Source organism: Lissotriton helveticus, chromosome 2_1 (genome assembly GCF_964261635.1).
Source record: "Lissotriton helveticus chromosome 2_1, aLisHel1.1, whole genome shotgun sequence".
Classification (NCBI taxonomy): Eukaryota; Metazoa; Chordata; class Amphibia; order Caudata; family Salamandridae; genus Lissotriton; species Lissotriton helveticus.
In genome coordinates, this window is record NC_136059.1 from 68,723,751 (window position 1) to 68,750,360 (window position 26,610).

The 26,610-nt window shown below is 42.8% G+C and overlaps 1 protein-coding gene across 1 annotated transcript in view; it reads left to right on the forward strand.

The window, feature by feature from the left end:
• Positions 1–19,032, forward strand: part of LOC144819217 (uncharacterized) — a 63,370-nt gene extending 44,338 nt beyond the window's left edge. Inside the window, exon 3 of the mRNA XM_078677187.1 lies at positions 16,702–19,032. Coding sequence (XP_078533313.1) covers positions 16,711–18,573 — 1,863 coding nt within the window. The 5' untranslated portion in view covers positions 16,702–16,710 and the 3' untranslated portion in view covers positions 18,574–19,032. The remainder of the gene's footprint in view (positions 1–16,701) is intronic.
• The last annotated feature ends 7,578 nt before the right edge of the window (positions 19,033–26,610 follow it).

Here is a 26,610-nt window from a genome sequence, read left to right on the forward strand (position 1 = left end):
CAAGCTCACTCTTGAGAAGGGGAAACGGAGGGAGCGCTTACAGCGTTTCCTGGGGGAGGCATCCACCACCCATGTTTCCAGACAAGATATCTCCATGCAGAAGCAAGGTAGAAGAGCATTTACTGGGGATGCAAATAGATCCATCTTGTCTATCACCAACTGGAAAGCCTACAGACTGAGATGGAAGTCTATGGCAGAGGGAATGCCCCTACTCAGACTGTCTGCCTGGATATTGGTCTCTGCCTGGACATTGGTCAGAATGTGCATAGCTTTTATAGAGAATAGATTGTTCTCTGCCCAATTCAGAATGTCCAATGCCAACAGTGCAAGAGGTAGATACGTTGCACCACCCTGCTTTATGATGCATGATTTTGCAATCTTATTTTCTGTTTTGATTAACACAGCTTTCCCGAACAAGCAGGTTGCAAAATGTCAAGTGCTCTCATTATCACAGCCAGCTCCCTCTAATTCAAAGACTGCTTGGATTCCGTCTTTGACCAACTTCCCTGTGCCCCCTGGTTCACCAGAATGGCACCCCAACCCCAATGACTGGAATCTGCCGTAAGAACCAGTGGGGTGGGATCCAGCGTGTGTACACAGCAAATCCAAGTAGGGAGGGGACAACCATCACTGAAGTTCTTGGACAATGTGTGGTGGGACTGGATTCAACTGGTCATAATTCCTGAAGTCCAGAGACCAGTGTTGTAGCACATGTTGAACCAAGGGTTTCGGATGGAATCGGGACCCGGGGATTACCACCGTGAAGGAAGCCATCAACGTCTGCACTCTCAACCACTCACTGGCTGACGCTGCCAACTGCTGCAACAGATAGGAGAAGGCCGACTGAAGGGAGAGCTTCCTGTCCTGAGGGAGAAATACTATCGGCAAATCTGTGTTGAACAAGGCCCCTATGAATTTCTTCTGGCGGATTGGCAGCAGGTTGGACTTTTCTTATTTTAAGATGAACTCCAGTGACAGCAGTGACTTTCGTATTTCCCGAACATCTTGATGAGCCTTAGAAAGAGAAGTTGCCACAAGTAGCCAGCAGTCAATATATGGATATATATGCATACCTGTCAATCAAAATGGGGGACAATTGTACCTATGTAAAGACTTATGGTGAAGAGGAAAAGGTGAACGGTACAACCCTGAACTGATAATAGGTGTCTTCAACCACAAGATGAGGAAATCGCTGGTTATCAGGATAAACTGGAACGTGACAATAAGCAGCCTGTAAATCCAGGAAGGATTGCAATCTTTCCAAACGATTTGCCCTCTTCAACACATCTTTCAGCACTGGAGTTGACCTGAAATGTGGCACTGGTCGATGAGAATGGAATTCTATACTGTATAGTGGCTTTTTCTTCCACCCACCGTAAGTAATTGATTGTCATTTACTTTGCTGTTGAGATTCTTGTGACTGCGACAACTGAGGTCAGAATTTTCCACCTGCCGTAGGTCTCCAACCTCGAACCCGGCCTCAAAATGGCTGCTTTGAAGATATTTATTGTGCATACTATTTCTGGATAAAGGATTTTTTCCACATCAAAGGGTCGAAAAGGCTTTGGGACCTTCTTCTCCTCCACTGTTTGCTTAATCAACCCATCCAATTGAGAGAAGAACAGTTTGCTGCGGGGAAAGGCAGACCGAGAATTAGGGCTTTCTGAGCTTGTTCCACCTTCCACAATTTAAGCCATAAGTGTCATCTAGCTGCAACTGATGCCCCGCAGCAGTGGTAGAAGACCACAGGAGATCAAAGGATACATCTCAAAAAAATTGCGCCAAAATGTCAATATTTGCCAATATTTCAGTTGGGTCTTTCTGTTCCTGAAGACAACCATACAATAGCTGAACATTTTTTAGCATTGTTTGAGAATATGCAGCATAGTTTGTGGCACGAAAGTCAAAAATATACGCTGCATATAATCTCTTTAGATGTGTCTCCACTTTTTTATCAACAGTGTCAGACAATTATGCCTCCTCAGAAGCCAAGAAAGGAGCCTCCATGCTTGTCCATATAGAATTGATTTTAGGCAGTTGAGGAAACTTCTCTTTAAATTATTGCAATGAGTAGCGTTTAGCCAGAAATTGCTGAAAGTTGCTTGTATCTGTCTTTCAATTCCTTTAAATAAAGGAATTCAATTGCATCATGCACTGGTAGATCCTGCTTTTCTTTGGGTTTATATTGGGCAAGGAACTCATCAGGTTGGGCGTCCTAATGCTCAAAACCCACCATCGCTCTAATATGCTTTAGCATATTCTGGAAATGTACACCTTGTACATATCTACTCCATTGGGTCAGGGTCATCACCACCATCATCCTGTAACCCTTCAACATACTTAGCAGGAGGTTTTGAGAAAGCTGAGGCAACTGCTTCATCAGTCATGGCTTGAAGATCAGTCCTTGAAACTGAAATAAGTTTCTCCTTATCTGCTACAAAGCTTTCTGATGGACCTTGCAGTTCCACCATGAATGCACTAAAGTCAAGCTTAGCAGCAAATTCCTTTTTTTTATAGGAAACCTAGCTACCGGCTGTCAACTCGCCAGAAGAAATTAAGTGCCAAAAATCCCTTGTGCATGCCTACTCCTTAGCTTCCGTGAGCACTACAAGGAAGTGAGACAGGATACAACATAATACGCTTGTACATGTTTGGCAGTCCCCTCCCCAGCTGGAGCACCTGAACTGGAAGGCATGTACTGTTGTAAGCACAACTCTGAGGCTGCTGAAGCAGACCCCCCACATTGTAAGTAGCAACAAACGGTTTGTGTGGGTTCAGTTCTTACCTTTGTGACTGCATAGTTTTTTCATCCTCTGCTGTCCCTGGGTAACTAACAGACAAAGGTTTGAGTGGACTCAGGTCTTACCTTTGTGACTGACTTGTTTTTTCAACCTCTGCGGTTCCTGGGTAAGTAACAGACAAAGCTTTGAGCTCTCGAACCCTAGCGCCGGAAACAACGACATCACCCCATCGCAAGACCTCTGCAACTCGCTCGCCTCGTTCTTCCACAGCAAGATCGCAGATATACACAACAGTTTCAGCACACAGCCGACGCACCCGACGACCACACCAACACCCCCCACCCTCCGCGCCTGGACCCCGATCAACACCGAAGACACAATCCGCACAATGAACTCCATCCACTCCGGATCACCAACCAACCCCTGCCCTCACCACGTCTTCAACAAGGCCGACTCCATCATCGCACCCCATCTCCGGGACATCATCAACACCTCCTTCGACACCGCCACCTTCCCAGAGAGCTGGAAGCATGCCGAACTCAGTGCCCTACTGAAGAAACCATCAGCAGACCCCACCGACCTCAAAAACTACCGCCCCATCTCGCTCCTTCCTTTTCCTGCCAAAGTCATCGAGAAGACCGTCAACAGACAGCTGGCCGCCTTCCTCGAGACGAATGGATCCCTCGACCACTGGCAGTCCAGTTTCAGAGCCAACCACAGCACCGAGACAGCCCTCATCGCAGCCACAGATGACATCCGAGCCCTGCTCGACAACGGGGAAACAGCGGCACTCATCCTCCTGGACCACTCCACGGCGTTCGACACGGTCTGCCACGGCACCCTAGTGCAGCGCCTCAGCAACATCGGAATCCAGGAGAAGGCACTGGAGTGGATCATCTCCTTCCTCGCCGGAAGAACCCAGAGAGTCCGCCTCCCCCGTTCAGATCAGAGGCCACCGAAGTCATCTGCGGCGTACCACAAGGATCATCGCTCAGCCCCACGCTGTTCAACATCTACATGAACCCTCTGGCGGCCATCGCACGCCAACACAACCTCAACATCATCTCCTACGCCGACGACACCCAGCTGATCCTCTCCCTCACCAACGACCCAGCAACCGCCAGAACCAACCTAAACGAAGGGATGAAAGACGTAGCCGAGTGGATGATGAACAGCCGCCTGAAACTGAACTCAGATAAGACGGAAGTCCTCATCCTGGGATCATCACCCTCCGCCTAGGACGACTCCTGGTGGCCCCCTGCCCTGGGCAGCGCACCCAAACCAACGGACCACGCCCGCAACCTGGGCTTCATCCTGGACTCCTCCCTCTCGATGACCAGACAAGTCAACGCCGCTCCTCGTCATGCTTCAACATCCTACGCATGCTACGGAAGATCTTCCGGTGGATCCCCACCGAAACCAGGAAGACGGTCACCTAGGCGCTTGTCTCCAGCCGACTGGACTACGGGAACTCCCTCTACGCCGGAACCACAGCCAAACTTCAGAAAAGACTTCAGCGCATTCAGAACGCCTCAGCACGACTTATCCTGGACATCCCCCGACACAGCCACATCTTCGGACACCTGAGAGACCTGCACTGGCTCCCCGTCAGCATGAGAATCACGTTCCGACTCCTCACCCACGCACACAAATCTCTCCACAACGAAGGCCCCAGATACCTCAACGACCGCCTGACCTTCTACACTCCAACCTGCCAGCTACGATCGACCAGCCACGCCCTCGCCGCCGTTCCCCGCATCCGAAGAGCCACAACGGGAGGAAGATCCTTCTCCTACCTGGCGGCCAAGACGTGGAACTCCCTGCCCATCCACCTCCGCCTGACCCAAGACCACCTCTCCTTCAGGAAGCAACTCAAGACCTGGCTGTTGTGGTAAATAAATAATTAATTACCGGTTCTATTTTTCAGAATACTCATATAAACAGATAGCTCAATAAATAAGAGTCAAGATTCGAGGTAGCTGGAGTTTACAGGCTTTAATCAGACATAAAGGACAGGAACAGGACAGCCTGCATGGGAATGGGATGGCAGCTGCCGGGGGCAGGAATAGGCTGGCAATTGGCAACTTTTAACATGGGTGCACGATATATATACTTAAACAAATATATTTCATTCAATACAGTAGGCGTAGCAGTAGGCGTGGTTTGTAGCAGTCGCGAAAGATAAGGGCAAAATGATGTAACAAGAAGGCGTGTACAGGGCGTATACATAGACATGTGATGTAAACGTAACAGAATATGTCATAAATGGGGCGGAAACATGGAGGGGGCTACCTGAGCAGCTGGGACCTCTAACCTAGTGGTGCGCGAAAACTGGCTATGACGTGTTTCCAGGGAGAACTGGGGGCTATGACTTCTGCGCTAGAAGAGGAGACTAAAGTCTGGAGTGTCAGAGCGACATGTACCCAGGCATATCTAGTATCTGGTGTTTATAGTACATGTTGATAGAATCCAAAAGTTATCAGGGCAAAGGCTAACAGATACTAAGACTGGTGCATGCATAATTCTACATATAGTTTGTGTGCGAGGAATATTCTATGAATATTAATACAGTATTTCTCTTACATGGAGACATAAAGGCTAGACCATGACGGAAACTATTGATGCAATTCAGTAGCTTAGGAATGCAGAGAAGGAGGGCTGGACTGATAACTGGAAACATAACATACTCTTGGCAGACTGGGAGGCAGAGCCAGGCCGGGCCGGGCACTGCGAGGCATGAAGTAAGTAAAGGGTCAGGGATACAGGTGGGGGCTGTATCGCTCCTCGGAGAGGGTTCAGAAGACAGGAGCTGAATCTGAGTCCGGGCCCTTTTGAGGCCTAGAAACGGGGACAATTCAATGAATTAACGTTCACACTGTAAAATGTGGCAACGTAGGTTTACATAGGCCTAATATTCGTTGCTTTCACGGGGACTGGAAACTGGCATACTAGAGATGGACACAACTGTAATTGCGTCTTTAATCGATCAGAGGGGAATATATGCATATCGATCATGCACATATGGAATAAGGTGGGGAACACGTAGGCACATATAACATGGCAAAATTTACTTTTCCACATTCCCTCCTTGTGCCCTACGTTTCTATCAGGAAACATCAATATTCATGATACCATCTATCATTTCATATAGCATCATTTGCTCGTCTCGAATTGTCTTGGAACGGGATTTAGGACTAGGAATACAAGAGGTAGCACAAATGCCGCAAATCGCAGGGCCACATTGTATACAGAGGCAGCAACTGAATATGATCATTACTGCAATACCTAGGAATGACAATACTTTCCATCCCCAGGCAGATATGAAACTGGTGGCAGTAGGAAGGCAATGTAACATGTTCCATCCCAATCGAGGGGCAGACGAACATATGCGGTCTGACCACAAACAAAATAAGAATGACGTGAAGCTTTGAAAATAGATTTCCCACTGTCACTATACTCGACAGTAGTAGTACAATCACTATGTCCTACATGTGCGGAACCATTCTTTCTGACACATAATTCGCCTTTGACTGGTAGTACTGAAATAACAGGTAAATCTGGAGTAGTATCAGACTGAACATTCAGGACCATAAAATTCGAAGAATAATTACCTAAATTATAAACTTCATTTTCTAGATCTGACCCTGTTCTATGGGAGAGACCTTGCTTGTCTGGAAAACATGTTCTGTTCAGAAGGGACATATCATTGGAAGATGACGTTAACGTGGACCATGCTCCACACGAACCATTATGTGAAAATGGATAAGGAAAGAGTGGCAGAATTCCCTTCGGTGTCTGGAAAGGGGGGAGTCGACCACACACCCAACAATTAGTGGCATTGCTGGTCTGGTGTGAATAGTGTAACATTCTAATGAATGTATTATTACGCATAGCAAGACGATAAGATAGCTCGTGAGGAGGCAGATCACTAAATGTGTGCTCTACTGTAGCATTAGAAAACTTATTTACATGAGAACTTGGAAAACATAAATGTAAGGCATAACTTGTGCAGGTAACCATTAAACTTAGAAACAATAAGAAACTTAGAATAACGATACATCGTATAGAGTTTTGACTAACTCTCTCACTATGGGGGTCTATCTCATACATGTCAGAAACCTGTCTAACCGTTTCACCCGAGAGGGACTTCGACAATTAAACTGGCTGACTTATTTTACTAGACCTCAACTTTGCTTTATACTCCTGCTGCGGAGTTTTCTCTAACAGAGGAACTTTCAGTTCCGAATCAATTTCAGAGTCTGGTTTCAGGCAGTCTTTAGAAATGTTCTTTGCAAATGTTTTTTCACGAACTCCATGGAATTTCTTGATGTGGGACAGATGGACCCACCCCTTGCGGCCCTCCAACTTCACGGCCGTGCGGGTGGTCAGAAGAACAAGTCGTGGCTCCTTCCAACGGGGCTCCAGCGGACTTGAACGATCAAAGTTCCTGACGAGAACTAGGTCACCTGGAATGACCTCATGCGGTTTCACTTCAGTATTGTCTGGAAATGCAGCGGCAACCTGTGAACGACAAGAGTGTAGGGCAGACATCAAGGAAGCTAGGTAATCTGTCAGCATATTACTGGAAACATCTGTAATACTGCGGGGTCTAGGTGTACCCCACATGTTTGGGGGGCGGCCGAATACGACCTCATAAGGGGACAGACCTGATCTGGAATGTGCAACCATTCGCATATAAAATAATGCAACTGGCAGGTCAACTAGCCAGTCTACACCTTTCTCTTTACATGTCTTGGCAATACGGATTTTCAGGGTCTGATTATGTCTCTCTACGAGACCGGCTGCTTCAGGATGGCGCACACAATGGAACTTCCACTGGTACCCTAACAGAAGGGAAACATGTTTCATTAACTCGGATGAGAATGGCTGGCCGTTATCAGAATACACGACCCTAGGGAGTCCATAGCGGGGAAAGAATTCACGAACCAACTGCTTGGCAGTGGTCGCGGCTGTGTAATCTGGGACTGGATATGCTTCTGTCCACCTGGACAAAGCACATACTACTACGAGGACATACTTGAAACCTCGACATCGCTCCATCTGAATATAATCCATCTGGAGGACTTCAAAAGGGTGGTCAGGAGGTTGGAATCCACCTTGTTCCACCGGGACACTTTTACCTGGATTGAACTGGCAACATATCATACAGGTACGGACTTTCTGTTTGGCTGCAGCTCGTAAGTGCTTGTTGAACCAAAGGTTCTGGATACTGTCTAACATAGCTTTTTCTCCTAGATGTGCTGGACTATGTGCGGTATTATTAATGACTTGAATCATAGAGTCGGGGAGAAACCATGTGGCTTTTCCCTTCGTCACCCATCCCTGATCTGTCTGGACCCCTCCTTGTTCGGACCATTTCTTGATTTCTTCGGGAGTAGCATGTAACTGTATGTCTATGACATCTTTTGTAGGGTCCTTAACTGTCATACAAGTAGTCGGATCTGGAGTTAGTGTCTGTGTTGTGTTAACTGAAATGTCTGGTGTCTGAGCTGTAAGCTTGGCTGTTCGATCTGCTAGATCGTTACCCTGGGAAATGATATCAGTAACTTTCGTATGTGCTTTGCACTTCATGATAGCGATAGCTGTCGGTAAATGTATTGCATCTAACAGAGCTTGAATGAGGAGACCATGCTGAATCTTGGTTCCATGAGAAGTCATGAAACCTCTCTCCTGCCAGAGTACTCCGAAGTCGTGTACAACTCCGAATGCGTAACGTGAATCTGTGTATATGTTTACTTTCAGGTTCTTAGCACGTATGCAGGCTTGGGTCAGAGCGACTAGCTCTGCTGCTTGAGCAGACAGGGTGTCAATACGGTGTGTTTCTATAACTTCGGTTTCAGTAGTCACTGCATACGCGGCTACTAGTTCTCCTGTACTTGTTCTCATACATGAACCATCCACATAAAGTGTCAGGTCGGGGTTAGGTAATGCAATGTCTGTCAGGTCTTGTCTTGGCTTTGTCATAGTGTTAACAACTTCCACACAGTCATGTGGGGCAGGATTTGAAGTAACTGTCGGTAACAGTGTAGCAGGATTTAGAATGTTGCAGCGTCTGATTTCTATGTGTGGCTGGAATAGTGTCAGTTCATAACCTGTTAAACGTGCAATTGTCAAGTGCTGAGTCTGTGTTCGGTTTAAAAGAACTTCCACGGAGTGTGGAACTTGTACTGTCAGGGAGTGTCCTAATACTATGGAATCACTTTGTCTGATAGCTAGAGCTGTGGCTGCAACTGACTTGAGGCACGCAGGCAGAGCCTGGGCTACTGGATCTAACGTGCTCGAAAAATAAGCACAGGGCTTGTACTGTCCTGCTTGATCTTGTGTGAGAACAGATAATGCAGTACCATCACGTTCTGTGACAAAAAGTGTAAAAGGCTTACTGTAGTTCGGTGTAGCTAGAACAGGTGCTTGGCATAAGGCTTTCTTTAATTCATTGAAAACAAGTGTATGTTCAGATGTCCAAGGGAGGACAGTCGATACGGCTGCCTCCTGTGTCGTTAACTGTATCAGTGGCTTGGCTAGAAATGCATACTGAGGAATCCATTGTCTGCAATAAGAAGTGAGGCCAATAAAAGCACGTACCTCCTTCTGTGTCTTGGGCTGTGGAAGACTCGCTATTAACTGGATACGGTCTGGTGTCAACTGCCTACCCCACTTGGACAGTAAGTGGCCTAAGTAGATCACTTGCTGGACACAGAATTGTAATTTGGAAGGGGACACCTTGTGCCCCTGCTCGGCCAGGAAATACAGGACTGTAAGTGACGCACGCTCGCAATCACGTTCAGAACGGGCTGTGATCAGTAGATCATCGACATACTGGAGCAGGGCAGTGTCAGTTGGCATGGGAATATTGTCTAGTTGTCTTTTAAGTGCTTGACTGTAAATACTAGGGCTTTCTGTGAAACCTTGAGGAGCTCGTGTGAATTTATAGCTCCTTCCATTTAAACAAAAACCGAAAAGGTACTGGCTGTCTGGATGAATGGGGACACTGAAAAATGCATTCTTGAGGTCGATAACAGTAAAAAATGTAGCTTCAGAATCAATGGCTGTCAATAGGGAAGAAATATCTGGGACTACTGGATACTGGGGTATGATACATTTATTAAGCTCTCGAAGGTCAATCACTAATCGATATACTGGAGGTGCATTTGGATCAGTACGTTTCATGACTGGAATGATAGGAGAATTACATACATTGGAGTCAGTTTCTACAACCACTCCTTGAGCAATAAGCTTGTCAATAATTTTGGATAAGGCTGCTACAGCCTCAGGTGGCAATCTGTACTGTCTGATTCGTGGCAAAACTATACCTTGTTTGAGAGTCACACGATGGGGTGTGATTTGCATATATCCTACATCAGTTGGACCTTGCGCCCATAAATGCTGTGGAACATTCAGTAATCTTGGATCAAAATCACGTAATACATAGTGACCTTTGAAGTCTCTCAAAAACAATCGGACTCCTTCTGGGGAGCAGCAAATTACTGCACCTAATTCTTTCAATGTTTTAATGCCTAACAAATTTTCTGGACATGATTTCGTAAGTAACAAATCAGTAGTTCGGGACAATGGACCAACTTCTAGAGAAACTGGTTTTGAAATCTCATTAACAATAGGCTTTCCTGAAAAACCAAGGGAAACATTTTTAGAGCCTGAGAGCGGAGCCCCTGGAACCTCGTCATGACTGATAGTAGTCCTACTTGCCCCTGTATCAATCAGAAACTTTCTGTCTTTCCCTAATACTTGACTGTGTACATAGGGACCCTCTTGATCTACAGGTATCTCGATGAGAGGCAAGCCTACCTCCCTCTCTAGGCTGTTTCATGAATACTGTTGATACTCTGGATACTCTGTCTGGGCATACTGGTACATCTGTTGTGTAACATGCTGTGTTGCAGCGATAGGCTGCGGTGCTGGAACTGTCTGTTGTGCATTCTGTGGTGACTGAGAAGTCTGTGAAACTTGTTCTTGTCTAGGCGGACGTGGTCTTTCTTTAGTCTTACCAGTAGCTATGTTGTGTTTCAGAACTGCACACTCGTTTATAAAATGACCTGGCTGTTTACAATAATTGCATGTCCCTTTAACGGGAGCTGCAGGATGACTGGCTTGATTCGGACCCCTCTTCTGACTGTCTTGTGGAACAGATTGTGCAACTAATACTTTCATTTTCGTGTCTTTCATACGTCTCCTTTCGTGTTCTTGCTCTTCCCTGATTCTGTTCTGGTGATACTGGAGCATCTGAAGCATTTGTGACGGGGTACTAGCTTGCCAGGTACTTTCGACTTTCAAAACTCGATTTTTAACTTGTGGACTTGAATTCTCGACTAGTTTAGTAACAAAAAGATGAGGGTATGACTCGCTACTCGTCTTCAAACCACTGTTAATAATAAAACATTTTTCAAATCTAGAATAAAAATCACTAGTGTCTTCATCCTGTTTCTGTTTGCATGCTGAGATTGCATCCCAATCTTCCTTTTTCGTGGCTAGTAACCTTGGCAAAACTTGTATCAATAACTCGGGCAATTCTTTACATTTGTCCCCAAGACCGGTACCTGGTACTCGTATTTTATCTTCAGCTTCTAGAGCTGTCCAATCAATCTTTTTCTCTCCCACCTCCCATTCTTTTTCCTTGAGTTTTTCATATACCCCTGCGGGCAACAGGACCTTTAGCATTTTAATGATATCTGGATACGTGTACTCTCCCATACGGAGCATGTCTTTTAATTCTCGATGGAACCCTGCTGGGTCTTTGTCGTGACAGGGAATTAATTTCTTCATCTCTAAGAGTTCCATCTTTGTTATAGGGGTGTAAACAAATACTCGTTGCATTTCACCACCCGCTGTCCTAACTGGGTGTACTTCTCGTAACGGATGTTGTCTATCTATGTAAAATGGTTTACTTTCTGGAGGTGAGACATGAACAAAATGCGGATTCAGAAACGTTCTATATTTGTGGCGCTGTTCTAGAATGATACTAATTAAATCGGTACCTAAACCTCTCCATCTATACTGGAGTAACTCGTTCAGAACATCATGTAGAGGACCTGGATCAGAATGTTGTCCCTCATACAGTGTAATGAGGTGCTGGATCATATACATACCCACCAGTCGCTGCTCGGCTGGGGGCAGTTTCAGAAACATTTGTGCCACTATTTCGTCTGGAAAAGTGGTAGAATCAGTAGTCCATCGAACTGCTGATCGGACTAGTTCTTGTTCATGCATGGTACTAAGTTCACTATAACCGATTCGTGATTTCAGAATGTGATCGGTACCTTGAAATACTTGTTCAAGAGAACCTTGTTCTGGTGCTGGAGGAGGAAAAACGTTCTTGTGTTCTAGACGTGAATGTCGGTCGGGAAGTCTAGTTCTACCTACATACGCTATTCTGGTGGGATTCTCGTCGTTTACCTCTTCAGTATCAGAGTCGTCTTCTTTCTCGCTTACTTGTGCTGCTTTGCGTTTCTCGTGTAACCTTATTATTTCCTTACGAATTTTCTTGTACATACTCTCTATACAACTGAGTGTCCTGTGTCTTCCCTCGGCTATATTATCACTCCACCTTGTCAGGACTTTCATTTCGGTCGGATCTTTAGTCGGATAATCTTGTTCCCTTATTAAACAATTAATTAGAAACTTTAAAAGCATGAGCTGAGTCTCGGCTTTCCTTTGAGACATGGCTTCGCCAATACTTTCTGGGTCTGTTCCTGTACGGATGAAACGATATATTCTGTCTAGATCTTCTTTCATATTCGGTAGGGTGTCCAAATACTCGGTCACCCGTCTTACACGCAATGAATATATGACCATATTATCATCGCCTGGGACTGGATCATAACGGCATTCGGTAAGAGCTCGTTTGATATCTGCAACGGACTGCTGTTTGGGCGTACGCTGTAACGCACGTTCATGTAACTCAAGTAGTGTCACACGTTTGTGTTGGGGCGGGGTACGAGGAGGATCTCCCCCCGCGGCTCCTAAACTAGAATCATCAACGGGTACTGTACGGGCTGGCAGAGTGACTGATGTAGCGGGTACTTGCACTGTGGGCTGGACCGGGGGTACCGTAACAGATGCTGTAACAGGTGCCCCGGTGGCTGGAGGAACAGGAATTACATTATTTACAGGAGCTGGCGGAGCAGGATTTGCATATTCTGGAACTGTGTCGTCCAAGTAGGACGAGAGAAAAATATCAGCTGCGGTCGGTTTGTGACGTAGCTTAATCGGAACTAATGGCGGCGGAAAACTACATGGTGCTTCCGGGGTTGCTTTCGGCAAGCCCTCGGCAAGAAGAGGATACATACCCTTAATAAGGGCATTTCTCTGTCTGTCTGACTGTTCGGCTTTAACTCGTTCACCTACTTTGATTAATTCCCTTTCTTGGGCTCTTTCTGAGGATTCCCTACTTAATTCTGTTTTTCTGATTTCTTTTTCGGTTCTTTTATGAGATTCTTTGCGCCATAACTCGATGGCATCTTTCTGGGACTGTCTGGCTTTCTTTTTCCATAATGCTTCTTCTACTCGCATGATGCACTCGGCATCCCACGTACCTGATACGGGCCATCTATATTTCTCTTCTAATTCCTTGGTGTACTCCACCCATAAGTCTAGATATAATATGGCACTTATGCCATGCTTATGATACATAAAATGACCTGGACTGTCCCTAGGCGGGACAGGAACTGCTTCCTCGAGCAGACCTTTTCTAGTTCTTAACTGACGTAATTTCGAAAACAGAGGCATAACTTAAGCTGGAGTCTGGACACAATACAATACACGATAAACACAATAATAACTTAAGAAACAAATCACTCATACCACGACATTGAAAACACATGGAATAACATTTAAAATAACAGTTCGGACAGAATATTACCTGAAATACTGAGAACAGAACACATGAATTTCTTGAGAACAGAACTGACTAGAATGACTAGATGTACTGCTAAAACAGCACGAAACTTACCGGTCCCATAAAGAGACACGTCAGGACCCGCGTCCACCTAAGTGAACACTTCGTGTTGGATTTGCGTACCCAAACCCACGGACCAGAGACAAAATTAATTGACCCTGTCTAGATACTACCCCAGCAACGGTACTCACCGGGCAGCAAGAACGGAAGGCCTCGGACTGGACTGGACTGCTACGACGACGGACGGACGAACTTTGGACTTCTGTTACAGGTGGGCCTCCGGATACCTCGGACCTTGGACTCTCGGCTTGGGCTCTGGTCGGGACTCGCCGCGTTCCTCCACCGCCTCGTCTGGACGCTGGACCTCAACCTCCGTCTCCTCCGTGGGCCTGAGGGATATTTGAAGCAGAAATATCTGCACGTGCACGGTATGGTTCCGTCACGGCTGCAGAGGATCAGGGGGCCTGCGTGGATTCTCCGGCGCGTGGGGAAAGGGCAAGTCCCTATTCGGGCGCCATTATGTGGTAAATAAATAATTAATTACCGGTTCTATTTTTCAGAATACTCATATAAACAGATAGCTCAATAAATAAGAGTCAAGATTCGAGGTAGCTGGAGTTTACAGGCTTTAATCAGACATAAAGGACAGGACAGCCTGCATGGGAATGGGATGGCAGCTGCCGGGGGCAGGAATAGGCTGGCAATTGGCAACTTTTAACATGGGTGCACGATATATATACTTAAACAAATATATTTTATTCAATACAGTAGGCGTAGCAGTAGGCGTGGTTTGTAGCAGTCGCGAAAGATAAGGGCAAAATGATGTAACAAGAAGGCGTGTACAGGGCGTATACATAGACATGTGATGTAAACGTAACAGAATATGTCATAAATGGGGCGGAAACATGGAGGGGGCTACCTGAGCAGCTGGGACCTCTAACCTAGTGGTGCGCGAAAACTGGCTATGACGTGTTTCCAGGGAGAACTGGGGGCTATGACTTCTGCGCTAGAAGAGGAGACTAAAGTCTGGAGTGTCAGAGCGACATGTACCCAGGCATATCTAGTATCTGGTGTTTATAGTACATGTTGATAGAATCCAAAAGTTATCAGGGCAAAGGCTAACAGATACTAAGACTGGTGCATGCATAATTCTACATATAGTTCGTGTGCGAGGAATATTCTATGAATATTAATACAGTATTTCTCTTACATGGAGACATAAAGGCTAGACCATGACGGAAACTATTGATGCAATTCAGTAGCTTAGGAATGCAGAGAAGGAGGGCTGGACTGATAACTGGAAACATAACATACTCTTGGCAGACTGGGAGGCAGAGCCAGGCCGGGCCGGGCACTGCGAGGCATGAAGTAAGTAAAGGGTCAGGGATACAGGTGGGGGCTGTATCGCTCCTCGGAGAGGGTTCAGAAGACAGGAGCTGAATCTGAGTCCGGGCCCTTTTGAGGCCTAGAAACGGGGACAATTCAATGAATTAACGTTCACACTGTAAAATGTGGCAACGTAGGTTTACATAGGCCTAATATTCGTTGCTTTCACGGGGACTGGAAACTGGCATACTAGAGATGGACACAACTGTAATTGCGTCTTTAATCGATCAGAGGGGAATATATGCATATCGATCATGCAATATGGCATAAGGTGGGGAACACGTAGGCACATATAACATGGCAAAATTTACTTTTCCACACTGTTCGAGCAGTAGCGGACCCCCCCCAAGCGCCTTGAGACCCTCCGGATGAGTAGCGCGCTATACAAATGCCTTTATTTGATTGATTGATTGACTCAGGTCTTACCTTTGTGACCGCATTGTTTTTTCGACCTCCGCTGCCCCGGGGTAGAGTGTTGTCGACAGAGAAAAGACAGGAAATGCGGAAGGAGGGAGGGACCTTTAGTAATATATCATGATGAGGAGGACAAGTGAGGAGTAAGATTGCGTTTTCTATATGTTTTTTAGTGTTAACAAGCTTCCACAAGAAACGTTGCAACGTTCTCTTTTGTTTTTTACTGTTGGTTTTATAGACATAGCTGCTTTGCAAAAAATATTTTGTCTAAATTAGATATTAAAGTGGCATCTTCTTATTCCAGCTTACAATTTCTCGTCATACAAAAATATTTATTAGAGTGTCAAGTGTTTCTAAATATTTTCAGATGATAAGTTCATAAAGAAACACAATTTTCTGCATTGGATTTTCAATGATCATCACAATGCAATATATGCATATATTCTGTAATGACATTCTACATCTACAAATAAAATATTAGTTGCATTTAAATTCAGTTAGAAGTTCATCATAGTTATTAGCGTTGAGATAGTGGTAGTATTGCATTAATAATTCAACAAAGTAATTCCAAACGAAAATAATATCATCTAGCATTTTCACTAATTTGTAATTCGCTAATTGTACCTCACCAATGTGTGCCACCTTATATAGCAAGAGATGGAAAGGATGACATGGGAGATGTAATACAAACAAATGAGAAAGTTGTCAAAGTATGTTTGGTTTACTTGTCGACCCAAAACATGCATGTTCCAGACAATACAGAGAATTAAAACCAGTTTCTTATTACTAACTAATAGGCTGTTTCATGAAAATTTGGGACATTTTACAAAATAGTTCTGGAGACTATTTTAACATTAAAAAGTAATTTGCTCAAAACATTTCCTTCTTAACGAGAATGACAAAAAGAAGAGAAAAAAACTGGCTTACTCAACATTGAACCAATGCATTATGCATGCTGATAAAATTAGGGATATCAGCATAATGGAAAAATAATGAAATTAGTATTTTCATTAATTAGATTATTTTAGCTAAGTGGTTAAAATTAGCTGTTTTATTTGAGAATACTGGATTATTGTATACACAAGTCATGGGGAACCCTTAGATACATCTAACGTACACCATTGACTGAACCTGTGTAAGCAAATTTAGTGGTAAATGACATATTTGAACCATACAATATAATTCAATATATTATGACCTCCTGAATTAACACTTCTGTTTTTTTCTCAGTTAACAGAAATGCCACCCAGGATCAACCACAAGACGAGGAATTCTGAAAAGTGTCCTGACAATCTCGAGCCATATCATACATCGTCAAGAAGAGTAAAATATTCACAAAACCGCAATCATATTAAACCTGCAAGGAATGCATTAGCTGCTGTTGCTCCTAAACCAGCATCATCTGCTAGAACAAAATCCTGTATATGTAGTGACTGTGGCAAGGCTTTCAGTAACACCTCCTGGCTAATCATTCATCAGAGAGTGCACACTGGGGAAAAACCATTTTCATGTAAGGAGTGTGGCAAGCGTTTTGGGGTGGCACAAAGCCTTAAACTGCACCTGAGAACACATACGGGAGAAAAACCTTATTCCTGTACTATATGCGAAAAAACATTCAGCCGGCAAGCACATTTTACAACACACCAGTTAACTCACACAGGAGAGAAACCATACTCATGCAGTGAATGTGGAAAAAGTTTCAGACAGCAAGCACACCTTATTTCCCATCAGCGAATACACACAGGAGAAAAGCCATATGCATGTACAGAATGTGGTAAGCGTTTCAGCCAGAAATCCCACCTTCATTCACACCAGCAAGTACACACTGGGGAGAGACCACATACATGTAGTGAATGTGGGAAGAGTTTTGCACAAACTTCATCCCTTATTACCCATCTAAGGATACACACTGGAATAAATCCATACACATGTAATGAATGTGGAAAATGTTTTAAGCAATCATCAAACCTTGCCACGCACAAACATACACACAGTATTGAAAAACCATATGAATGTAATGATTGTGGAAAAACATTTAAAATGTCTTCATTCCTTATCACTCACCAACAAATACACTCTGGAGACAGGCCATATAGATGCAACGTATGTGGCAAAACATTCCGACGATCCCATCACCTCAAATCACACAATTTAACACACACCGGAGCAAAACCTTTTACATGTAGTGAATGTGGGAAGAGCTTCAGCCAGTCAACAAACCTGGTCATACATCAGAGAACACACACAGGAGAAAAACCATTTACATGCAAAGAATGTGGGAAGAGATTTACCCTGTCTGGGGACCTTCTCAAACACAGTACAGTACATAACTTGAATAAACCATATAGCTGCAATACATGTGGGAAAGGATTTAGCCGGCCCACATACCTGATCGTTCACCAGCGGGTACACTCTGGAGAAAAGCTGTATGTATGTAAGGAATGTGGGAAGAGTTTCAGCTGGCTAAGTAGTCTGAACAGTCACCTATTAATACACACAGGTGTAAAACCTAATGCGTGTGATGAATGTGGTAAGAAATTTAGCTCATTATCAAACTTAAAAAAACATAAGGGGACACATATACAAGAGAAGCCATTCACATGCAAGATTTGTGGAAAGTGCTTTAGCCATTCCACGTACTTAAAGCAACATCAAGTAACACACACTAAAGATAAACCGTATAAATGTAGTGAATGTGAAAAATGTTTTAAAAGGACCACAGAACTCATTACACATGAAGGAATACACACGGGTGAAAAGCCCTATAAATGTCATAAATGTAATAAGAGTTTTCGCCTAGCAAGCTCACTCACCAGTCACCAAAAAATACACACAAAGGTAAAACCATACGCATGTAGTGAATGTGGCAAGTGTTTTCGTTGGTCTTCTTACTTAGTGACTCATCAACTAGTACACACCGGAGAAAAACCAAATACTTGCAATGTATGTGGAAAGGCATTTAGAGCATTAACTAATCTAATTAGGCATAGAAGAATACACACAGGTGTGAGAAAATATCCATGCAAAGTGTGTTCAAGAAATTTTACTCGACTATCAAACTTGGTAAAACACATGGAAACACATACAGAAAACTTACCTTGACCTGAACATTAATTTCACTTCTATCAAAACTATGGAGACACTAAATCTGCGAGTTGCCAAATCCATTCTGGAGTTTTACCAATGTATCAAACTTGGTAAAACATTAATAAATAAATAGTTAAATGAATGAACTATGACTTATTAATAATATTAATGTATGAAAATGCCGTCTTGCAAAAACAAATAAAGCACAACTGTAGGGAAAACCACATCCATGCAAAGAAGTTATACTGTGTTGTCAGAATTTAAAAAAATAATAGAAACACCTGAAAATACACTCACAAAACATAGCATTACTCAAGAATAACGCTTTGCCATTTTGTAGGAGAAAAACCCATCATCAAGACTTTAAGATGGAAAGAACCAATAAATTGTGGTAAATAAAAAAGAAAACAATAAACAAATTAAATGGTATGTGCTGCATCTTGTGTAGAATAAATAAAAGTAAGAAAACCTGTCTTTCGACTCTCTTTCTTTTCTGACTGTGTTATGCCTTTTCTGCCATGCTTCTCTGAATATTATTTGCCTTCTTTAGAGACCATATATGTATAACTTTCCATGCTCACAGGATTACAGGATGTGATATGCTTCATAATAAAACATGCATTGCCAAAGCCAAAGGCCTGCAAAGTTGATCATTTCATTTTTATAAAAAATGTATGTATTCAAATTTGTCTTTCTGCTTGGTCACCCAGGATGTTTTGCCTTTTGCTAGACCCTATACTTTTGCCAGCTATAGAACTCTATTCACTTCACCCCTGCTAACCAGTGGTAAAGTGCCTGTGATCCCTCTTTAAATATGGGTAAATTGGTATATTTACTTGCCTGTAGGTCCCTAGTATATGGCAAAATATTTACACAGGGCCAGGAAGCTAAATGCCCTAGCATCTATTGTTCCTTCCACTGCAGTGGCAGTGCAAACATAGCTTCAGGCCCAACTTTGTAGCCAAACTGTGGAAGTGTAAAAACAGCAATTCGACCTGTCAAAATAAAACCCTTTTACAGGTCTAGACCTCCCTTTTAAATATTATTAGGTCACCCCTATGTAGCCCCTGTAGCCCACATGGCAGGGTGAAATGGTATTCAAAAGTAGGACATGTAGTTAACATGTCCTTACAATGTCTAGCACCAACCTCTATTTTTCACTGTTTCTGGCCCAGCTGTCCTGTGTATAAAACCAAGGATTAGATTAAAATTGTAACACTATATCTCAGGAATTGGACTAGCTAGGCAAATAATCAAAGGATAATTTTTAATAGTTATTAAAATCCAATTCAATGGAAAAGTCAGATTTGTAATAAATATTAAGGAAAATTAACTTTGTTTTCAGTTTATCTTTCAACTGCCTGAACTGTCAGAAGGCTAACTAGCATAATCCTCTGTTAGCTCCCAGCCAGAGATTATCATTTGAATAGATGAGAAGAGTTATGAAATGGCTCACAGTAGCATACTATAGGCTGATCTGTATGAGCAGAGATGACTCGTCGCAATATACAAGGTGGGACTGTGGAACCCCTTTTGGCAGCATAGTGTCAAATCCTGTTTCATAGGCTTGCTGAGCCACTGTGCAAAGTAGGAATATCGATGGGGAAATATCGTGGGACAATAATATCGCCGCAGAAATATCGTTTGGAAGAAATATCGACAAGAAAAATATAGATGACAAGAATATCGACTGACAGGTAAGTAATATCGATTACAAAAATATCGTTGTAATAAATATCGTTTACAAAAATATAGTTTACTAAAATATCGATTTATTAATAATGTTATGTATTTTAGTGTTTTTAATAAGAATTGTTTGTCATTTTATCATGTTTTAGAAGTTTTGTACTTATTAATTTATTTTAAGTTTAATTTTGTGTTATTAGTTCCATAGCGGGTTGTGGGTTTATGGGGGAATAGGGTGGGAAGTAATTTAGTTATGTAAAACTAATTGATTAATTAATGTGTTAATTAATTAATTAATTATAGTTTAATAATTAGTTGTTAATTAATTTCAATTAGTTAATTAATTAATTATGTTAATTGTTTAATTTTTTTAGGTGTGTGTTGTGGTGTTTATCTATGTAAATGGTGTGAAAGGTGGTAAGCAATTAATTTGTCATTGATTAATTATTAAATAGTTTAAAATTAATCTCTATTAATTATTTAGTCATTATTAATTGTAATTGTGTAATTAATTTTAGGTGCGTGTTGTGGTGTTTATATGTGTAAATGGTGTGACAGCTGGTAAGTAATAATTGTTTATTTATTAATTAATAAATAATACAAAAATATTTTAATTAATTAATTAGTAAATATTAAATGTAATTATGTAATTAATTGTAAGTGTTTGTTGTGGATTTTATAGTTCTAACTAATTATTGTTTATCTTTGTTAATAATAATATATTTATATATTAATTATGTTAAAATTATAAACTCAATTTAATGAAAATGTTGATATTTTTATGTTTTATTGTTTTGCGATCCCACACTTTCCCTACTGTTGTACTCACTGGAGTGGGAACAGTAATTTCTACCCCTACGCTATCCAGCGCTTTCCCTACTGTTGCACTCACTGGAGAGGGAATAGTATTTTTTACCCCTCCGCTATCCTGCGCTTTCCCTACATAACTGGAGTGGGAATAGTAAATTTTACCCTTACGCTATCCAGCGCTTTCCCTACTGTTGCACTCACTGGAGTGGGAATAGTAACCCTACGCTATCCAGCGCTTTCCCTACTGTTGCACTCTCTGAAGTGGGAATAGTACATTTTACCCCTACGCTATCCAGCGCATTCCCTACTGTTGCACTCACTGGAGTGGGAATAGTAATTTTTACCCCTACGCTATCCAGAGCTTTTCCCTACTGTTGCCCTCATTGGAGTGGGAATAGTAAATTTTACCTCTACGCTATCCTGCGCTTACCCTACTGTTGCACTAACTGGAGTGGGAATAGTACATTTTACCCCTCCACTATCCAGCGCTTTCCCTACTGTTGCACTCATTGGAGTGGGAATAGTACATTTTACCTGTACGCTATCCAGCGCTTTCCCTACTGTTGCACTCACTGGAGTGGGAATAGTAATTTTTACCCTCCCGCTATCTAACATTTTAACTATTAATGTTTTTATTTTATTAAATGTATGTATTTTTTTAAATAGTTGAATGTGTTAATTAAATATAGAATATATTAAATATTTGTATTTATTTTAAATTATTTATATATGTTTTTATTTTATTTTTATATAAATAATAAAGTTTATGAATTAAATAAAGATAATAGTTAAAATGTATTTAAGTAAATATATGTATATGTACACTTTGTTTGTGTTTATATTAATTAAATTTAGTTTATTTGTTATAATTAGCTCAAAAATATATATTAACATTAATTTAATTGGTTAATAATAATAATATTATTTAATTAATTTAATTTAAGTTATGTTATTTTTTTAAAGTCAATATTTTTTACATCTATATTTTTTACATCTATATTTTTGAGTCAATATTAGTGTACTTACCTTTTTAAGTATAGGAAGTCGATATGTTTGTTATCGATATTTTCACATTGATATTTTTTTCATCGATATTTTTAATATCGATATTTTAACATGGATCCCTGAGCCACATGTAAATGTAAATGTAAATGTAAATGTTTGTATTTTATATAGCGCACTTCTACCCGGAGGCCTCGTAGCGCTGTATTCATACCGCTGCGGAACCCATCCTGGCTTTCCTGTGAAATGTCCACTCCTGGGCACCCCCAAGGTGAAGCCAGGCATCCACAGCGCTGCTGGGGCCGTTGTGGAGATTAAGCAAGCTATTGCCCAGAGTCACAGAGTGGGACCCATGATTAGACTAGGCACCGAGGCGAGAATTATCAGGTCCGGGGAAATTGAGCCCAAGACCCGCCGAGGCGGGAATCGAACCCTGGTCCCGGGCCAGACCTCTGCATCAGGGTCTGCCGCTCTAACCATTGAGCCACACTTCTCCACATGTGACACTTAAAAAGAAGGAAGGGAAAAGGCGACCAAGACAATACTTGTGTATACATTGTCTGGTTGCTGAAGAAACCTGCCTTTGTCCTACTAGATGTCGGTGTATGGGTTTTACATATATCACTTGGGTTGCACTTTAAGGTAAGGGAACAGGATGACACGACAATTCTTGTGAATTCATTGTCTGGTGGATAATTAACCCTGCCTTTGTCCTTCCAGACTTCTGTCTCTGGGATTATTGTGGATACCGTGACAGCTTCAAACTGAATTTTAGTGTTAGATGTAGGCGTACATTGGGACTACCCTAATACACTACCTACATGCGCCTGCAAATTTAGGGGTCCATTAGGATGGCGGGCGGACTTTGCCTGCCCGCCATCCCCGAGCAAAACGGGACCGCCCGCCATCGGAGTGGCGGTCCTGCCTTGGCCATTAGGATGCGCCCGCCACACTGGCGGGCGCATCCTGTATTTTTACCATTGCGGCAGGCGGTGCTGAAAGCGCCGCCCGCCGCAATGGTAAAAATGCACGTTGAATGCATTTCAAAGCACAACAAGACGGTGCCTGCCATGTTGCACTTTGAAATGCGGGGGGGTACCATAGGTACCTCCCATGTGCACCCCACCCCCTGGAGTCCCAGGGGGCCCGCATCGGGCCCCCGCAGGGAGTCTCCGCATGCCGCCACAGAAAAGCTTGTCTGCAAGCCCATCATAATGTGGCTGGCGGTGTCTAATAGACACCGCCACCATATTAAACATTTTCCACCCCGGCTGCAAGGCGACCGGGGCGGAAAAGCGGCGGACGGTATTTATGTCTGCCGCGGTCCCCCCCGACATGGTAATATAGCGGGGGGAAAATGAGTGGCAGCTGGGCATGAATGTCGGGCGGATCGCCACCGCCAACATGGCGGTGGCGATCCGCTCGACATCGTAATGGGCCCCTAAGTGTGGCCGAAGATATTCGCCATCTTCAAAGTTCTCAAAAATGGCTAAGGGTGGCCCGGGAAACATCTACTGCATTGATTAGGGTGTGCCAGGAGTCATTCCCACCCACTAGATTGCACCAGGCATAAATGTGTCATCTCCACATACCCACTTCAGAACACATTTGAGCCTTCGGAAGAATAGAAGAGGTCTGGATTTGCTGTCTGTGACCTGAAAGGAGCCCTAAAAGACTAGACCTGCTCCCTCTTGTACCCAAGACAAAGAATTTGACTTCAAGGGTCATAAAACTGACCTCCCGTTCCAGCTACAGGGATACACAACATATAAGAGGCCTTTCCTACAACTACCTAGCTGATTAGTGGCAACTGGACTTAACCCCTTCGACGCTCATGACGAGCTGGGCTCGTCATGCAGTAGCCTCCTGCTACGCTCATGACGAGCCCAGCTCGTCATGTAAAGTGCATCTGCTGCTTTTCCAGCACAGGGGAAAAATCCCCATAGCGTTCAAGGTGTTAAACTGGACCCTAATGTTGGCCTCTACCTGACATCCTGTGAGTCTCTTAAGTGCCTTCCCTTAGGTCCTGGGGTGCTTTAACAATGTATTTCTTTGATTGATTAGGACTTAAAGAACTACCTTAGAAGGTAAAAGCCTTAACCAGGACGGACCTTCAATTATGACTATCACTGGTACTTTGTGCTTTTTGCTGGTATTTCTACTCAAAACAATACAAATATGTATCTCTGGATCCTCTTATTTGGGTTTTGTACTTTTGCTTAATAAATTATTATTCTCATTATGTTTGGATGTTTACATTTGTTTTGCATTTTGACTTTATTAATGTTTAATATACATTGCCCTAAGTTAAGCCGATCTGGTCTGTGCGAAAATGCTTCCATGTAAATATGGAGGCCACCTGTTTGCAATATTCTTTTTTAATTTAAAAATAAAATAAACATTGCATATAGTTTAAATAGAACAGTATGATTATTTTCTACCTGGCAGGTGTACTTAGAACTGGTATAGAATTGTTTTTGTTTTGGGGTTGGTTCAACATCACATCCAAATATGATTCTTATTGGTCCAAATAAAATGTACAATTGACTTGGAAGTACTGCAAGCTGGAGACATAGGACTCAACTCAAAAATATATCTTTGGCCTTAAACATACATTAATTGCTGAAAATGCCTCCAATTAGACTTGCATGAATCCAGAAAAGAATTGATTTACTGCTGCAGATTTCTTCTTCACAAGAGAGGAGAAATCTGCAGTTGTATATACCGTGCGTGAGATAACAAGTAGTTTGCCCTGTACGTTTGTAAATACCCGAACTCGTGTTCATTGATGAGCATTCCCAAACTAGCATTCAAACCCTCTGCACCCTGGAAATGGTCAGAAATATGCTCCATCCAAAGCCTGTAGTAACTCCCCTTCCAGGGTGTTGGGAGGGACAGGAAGGTGCTATAGAAATAATGTGCATTTTCAAAGCAGGCTCCATTCTCCACATTTTTAAATCTACTGTTAATTGGGAAAAAGGCACATGCATGTCAGAGAACTCAACCACTTTATTATAACGGGGCTATGCAAAGTAGCTGGCGGTGAATAAAAATGCCAGTTCTTTATGCAGTATGGAATTATTATAAAATGACAATGTGGTTTCATACCACAGTGTTAAGATTTCTGCACAGAGGAATGATGAGTCCACATTAGATATCACATGATATTCTGGTAGCACATCTGCAAATGTCCACAATGTGCAGCTTTCCAGAGGTACTACTCGGAATGTTTGTGGCTTGTAAAACAAAGCATAGATACATTTAAGTCTTTTTCATGAATCAGGCCCATAGGGCCAGATGTAAATTGATACTTGTGAAGCGCACTACTCACCCGCAAGGGTCTCAAGGCGCTTGTACGAATACGGCTTGTACGAATATGGCTTTCCCTGTGAGGTGTCCACTCCTGGTGGATGCCAGGCATCCTTAGCGTTGTGGGGGCCGTTGTGGAGATTAAGCCAGCTATTGCCCAGAGTTGCAGAGTGGGACTCCATGATTGGAATAGGCACCGAGGCGAGAATTATCAGGTTTGTGGAATTTTGAGCCCAAGACCCGCCGAGGCGGGAATTGAACGCTGGTCCCGGGATAGACCTCTGCATCAGGGTCTGCCGCTCTAACCATTGAGCCACACTTCTCCACTATGTATCAAAGTGTTTTACCTATTCTGTGTCTATGGGAAAATGTGTTCAGACATATGGCCCATAGTTTTTTCTCACACTGATGGCTAAAAAAAAGGATAACAGGAAACTTAAAATATTAGCTAACAAGCCCTGGCACTAAAGTGTTTTTCATTTTAGTATTCTACAAGAATGGTTCTGTCGGATTTACTAGAAAACCTATTCCTTCTTCCATCACAAACCACACAAGATTAGAGGTCAACAAAATCAATTCATTACAAGACTATATCAAACTATTAATACAATTCATAGTATTACTGAGAAAGGTGCTCCGTGTTTAGCGCAAAAGTGCTTGTGCAGTGCGTGAAAAAGTGCTTAACACTTAAGTAAAAAAAAAACTTTAATGGCTTTACAGCCAATAGTTTTACAAGCGAGCCTGATCACAATAAAATCCAGTAAAGTCTCTTCACTAGGGTCTTCCCGTGGTCCATAATGTTATTTGCCCAAAGTAATAGTTTGACACAGGCACGTTTTACAATTCCGTCGATGTTTCGACCCACCAAGTAAGCGTGTACATTTGCACATCAAATTGGGGTCTTCATCAAGGCAATCATTTGGAACACCCAAGTTAGCGTGGTAAAAAACAAAACATTTAGATATTTTTATGTCCTGCTAGAAACATCATAGAGATATCCAAGCCTTCTTGCTTCAAAAGGCAACTTGAGGCATTACTTAGATCTTGGCAGATGGAATACGCTGTCACAAATGTGACAGATATCCCGTCTGCCTTATTACGATCTTTATAGGATATAATGGGATCATAATTTGGCAGACGAGATCTCCGTCACGTTTGTGACAGAGTATTCCTCTTAGCCAAGATCTAAATTAGTCCTTTAATCATGTTTATATTGCAGGTAAAACATCAGAGTTAATCCATGGG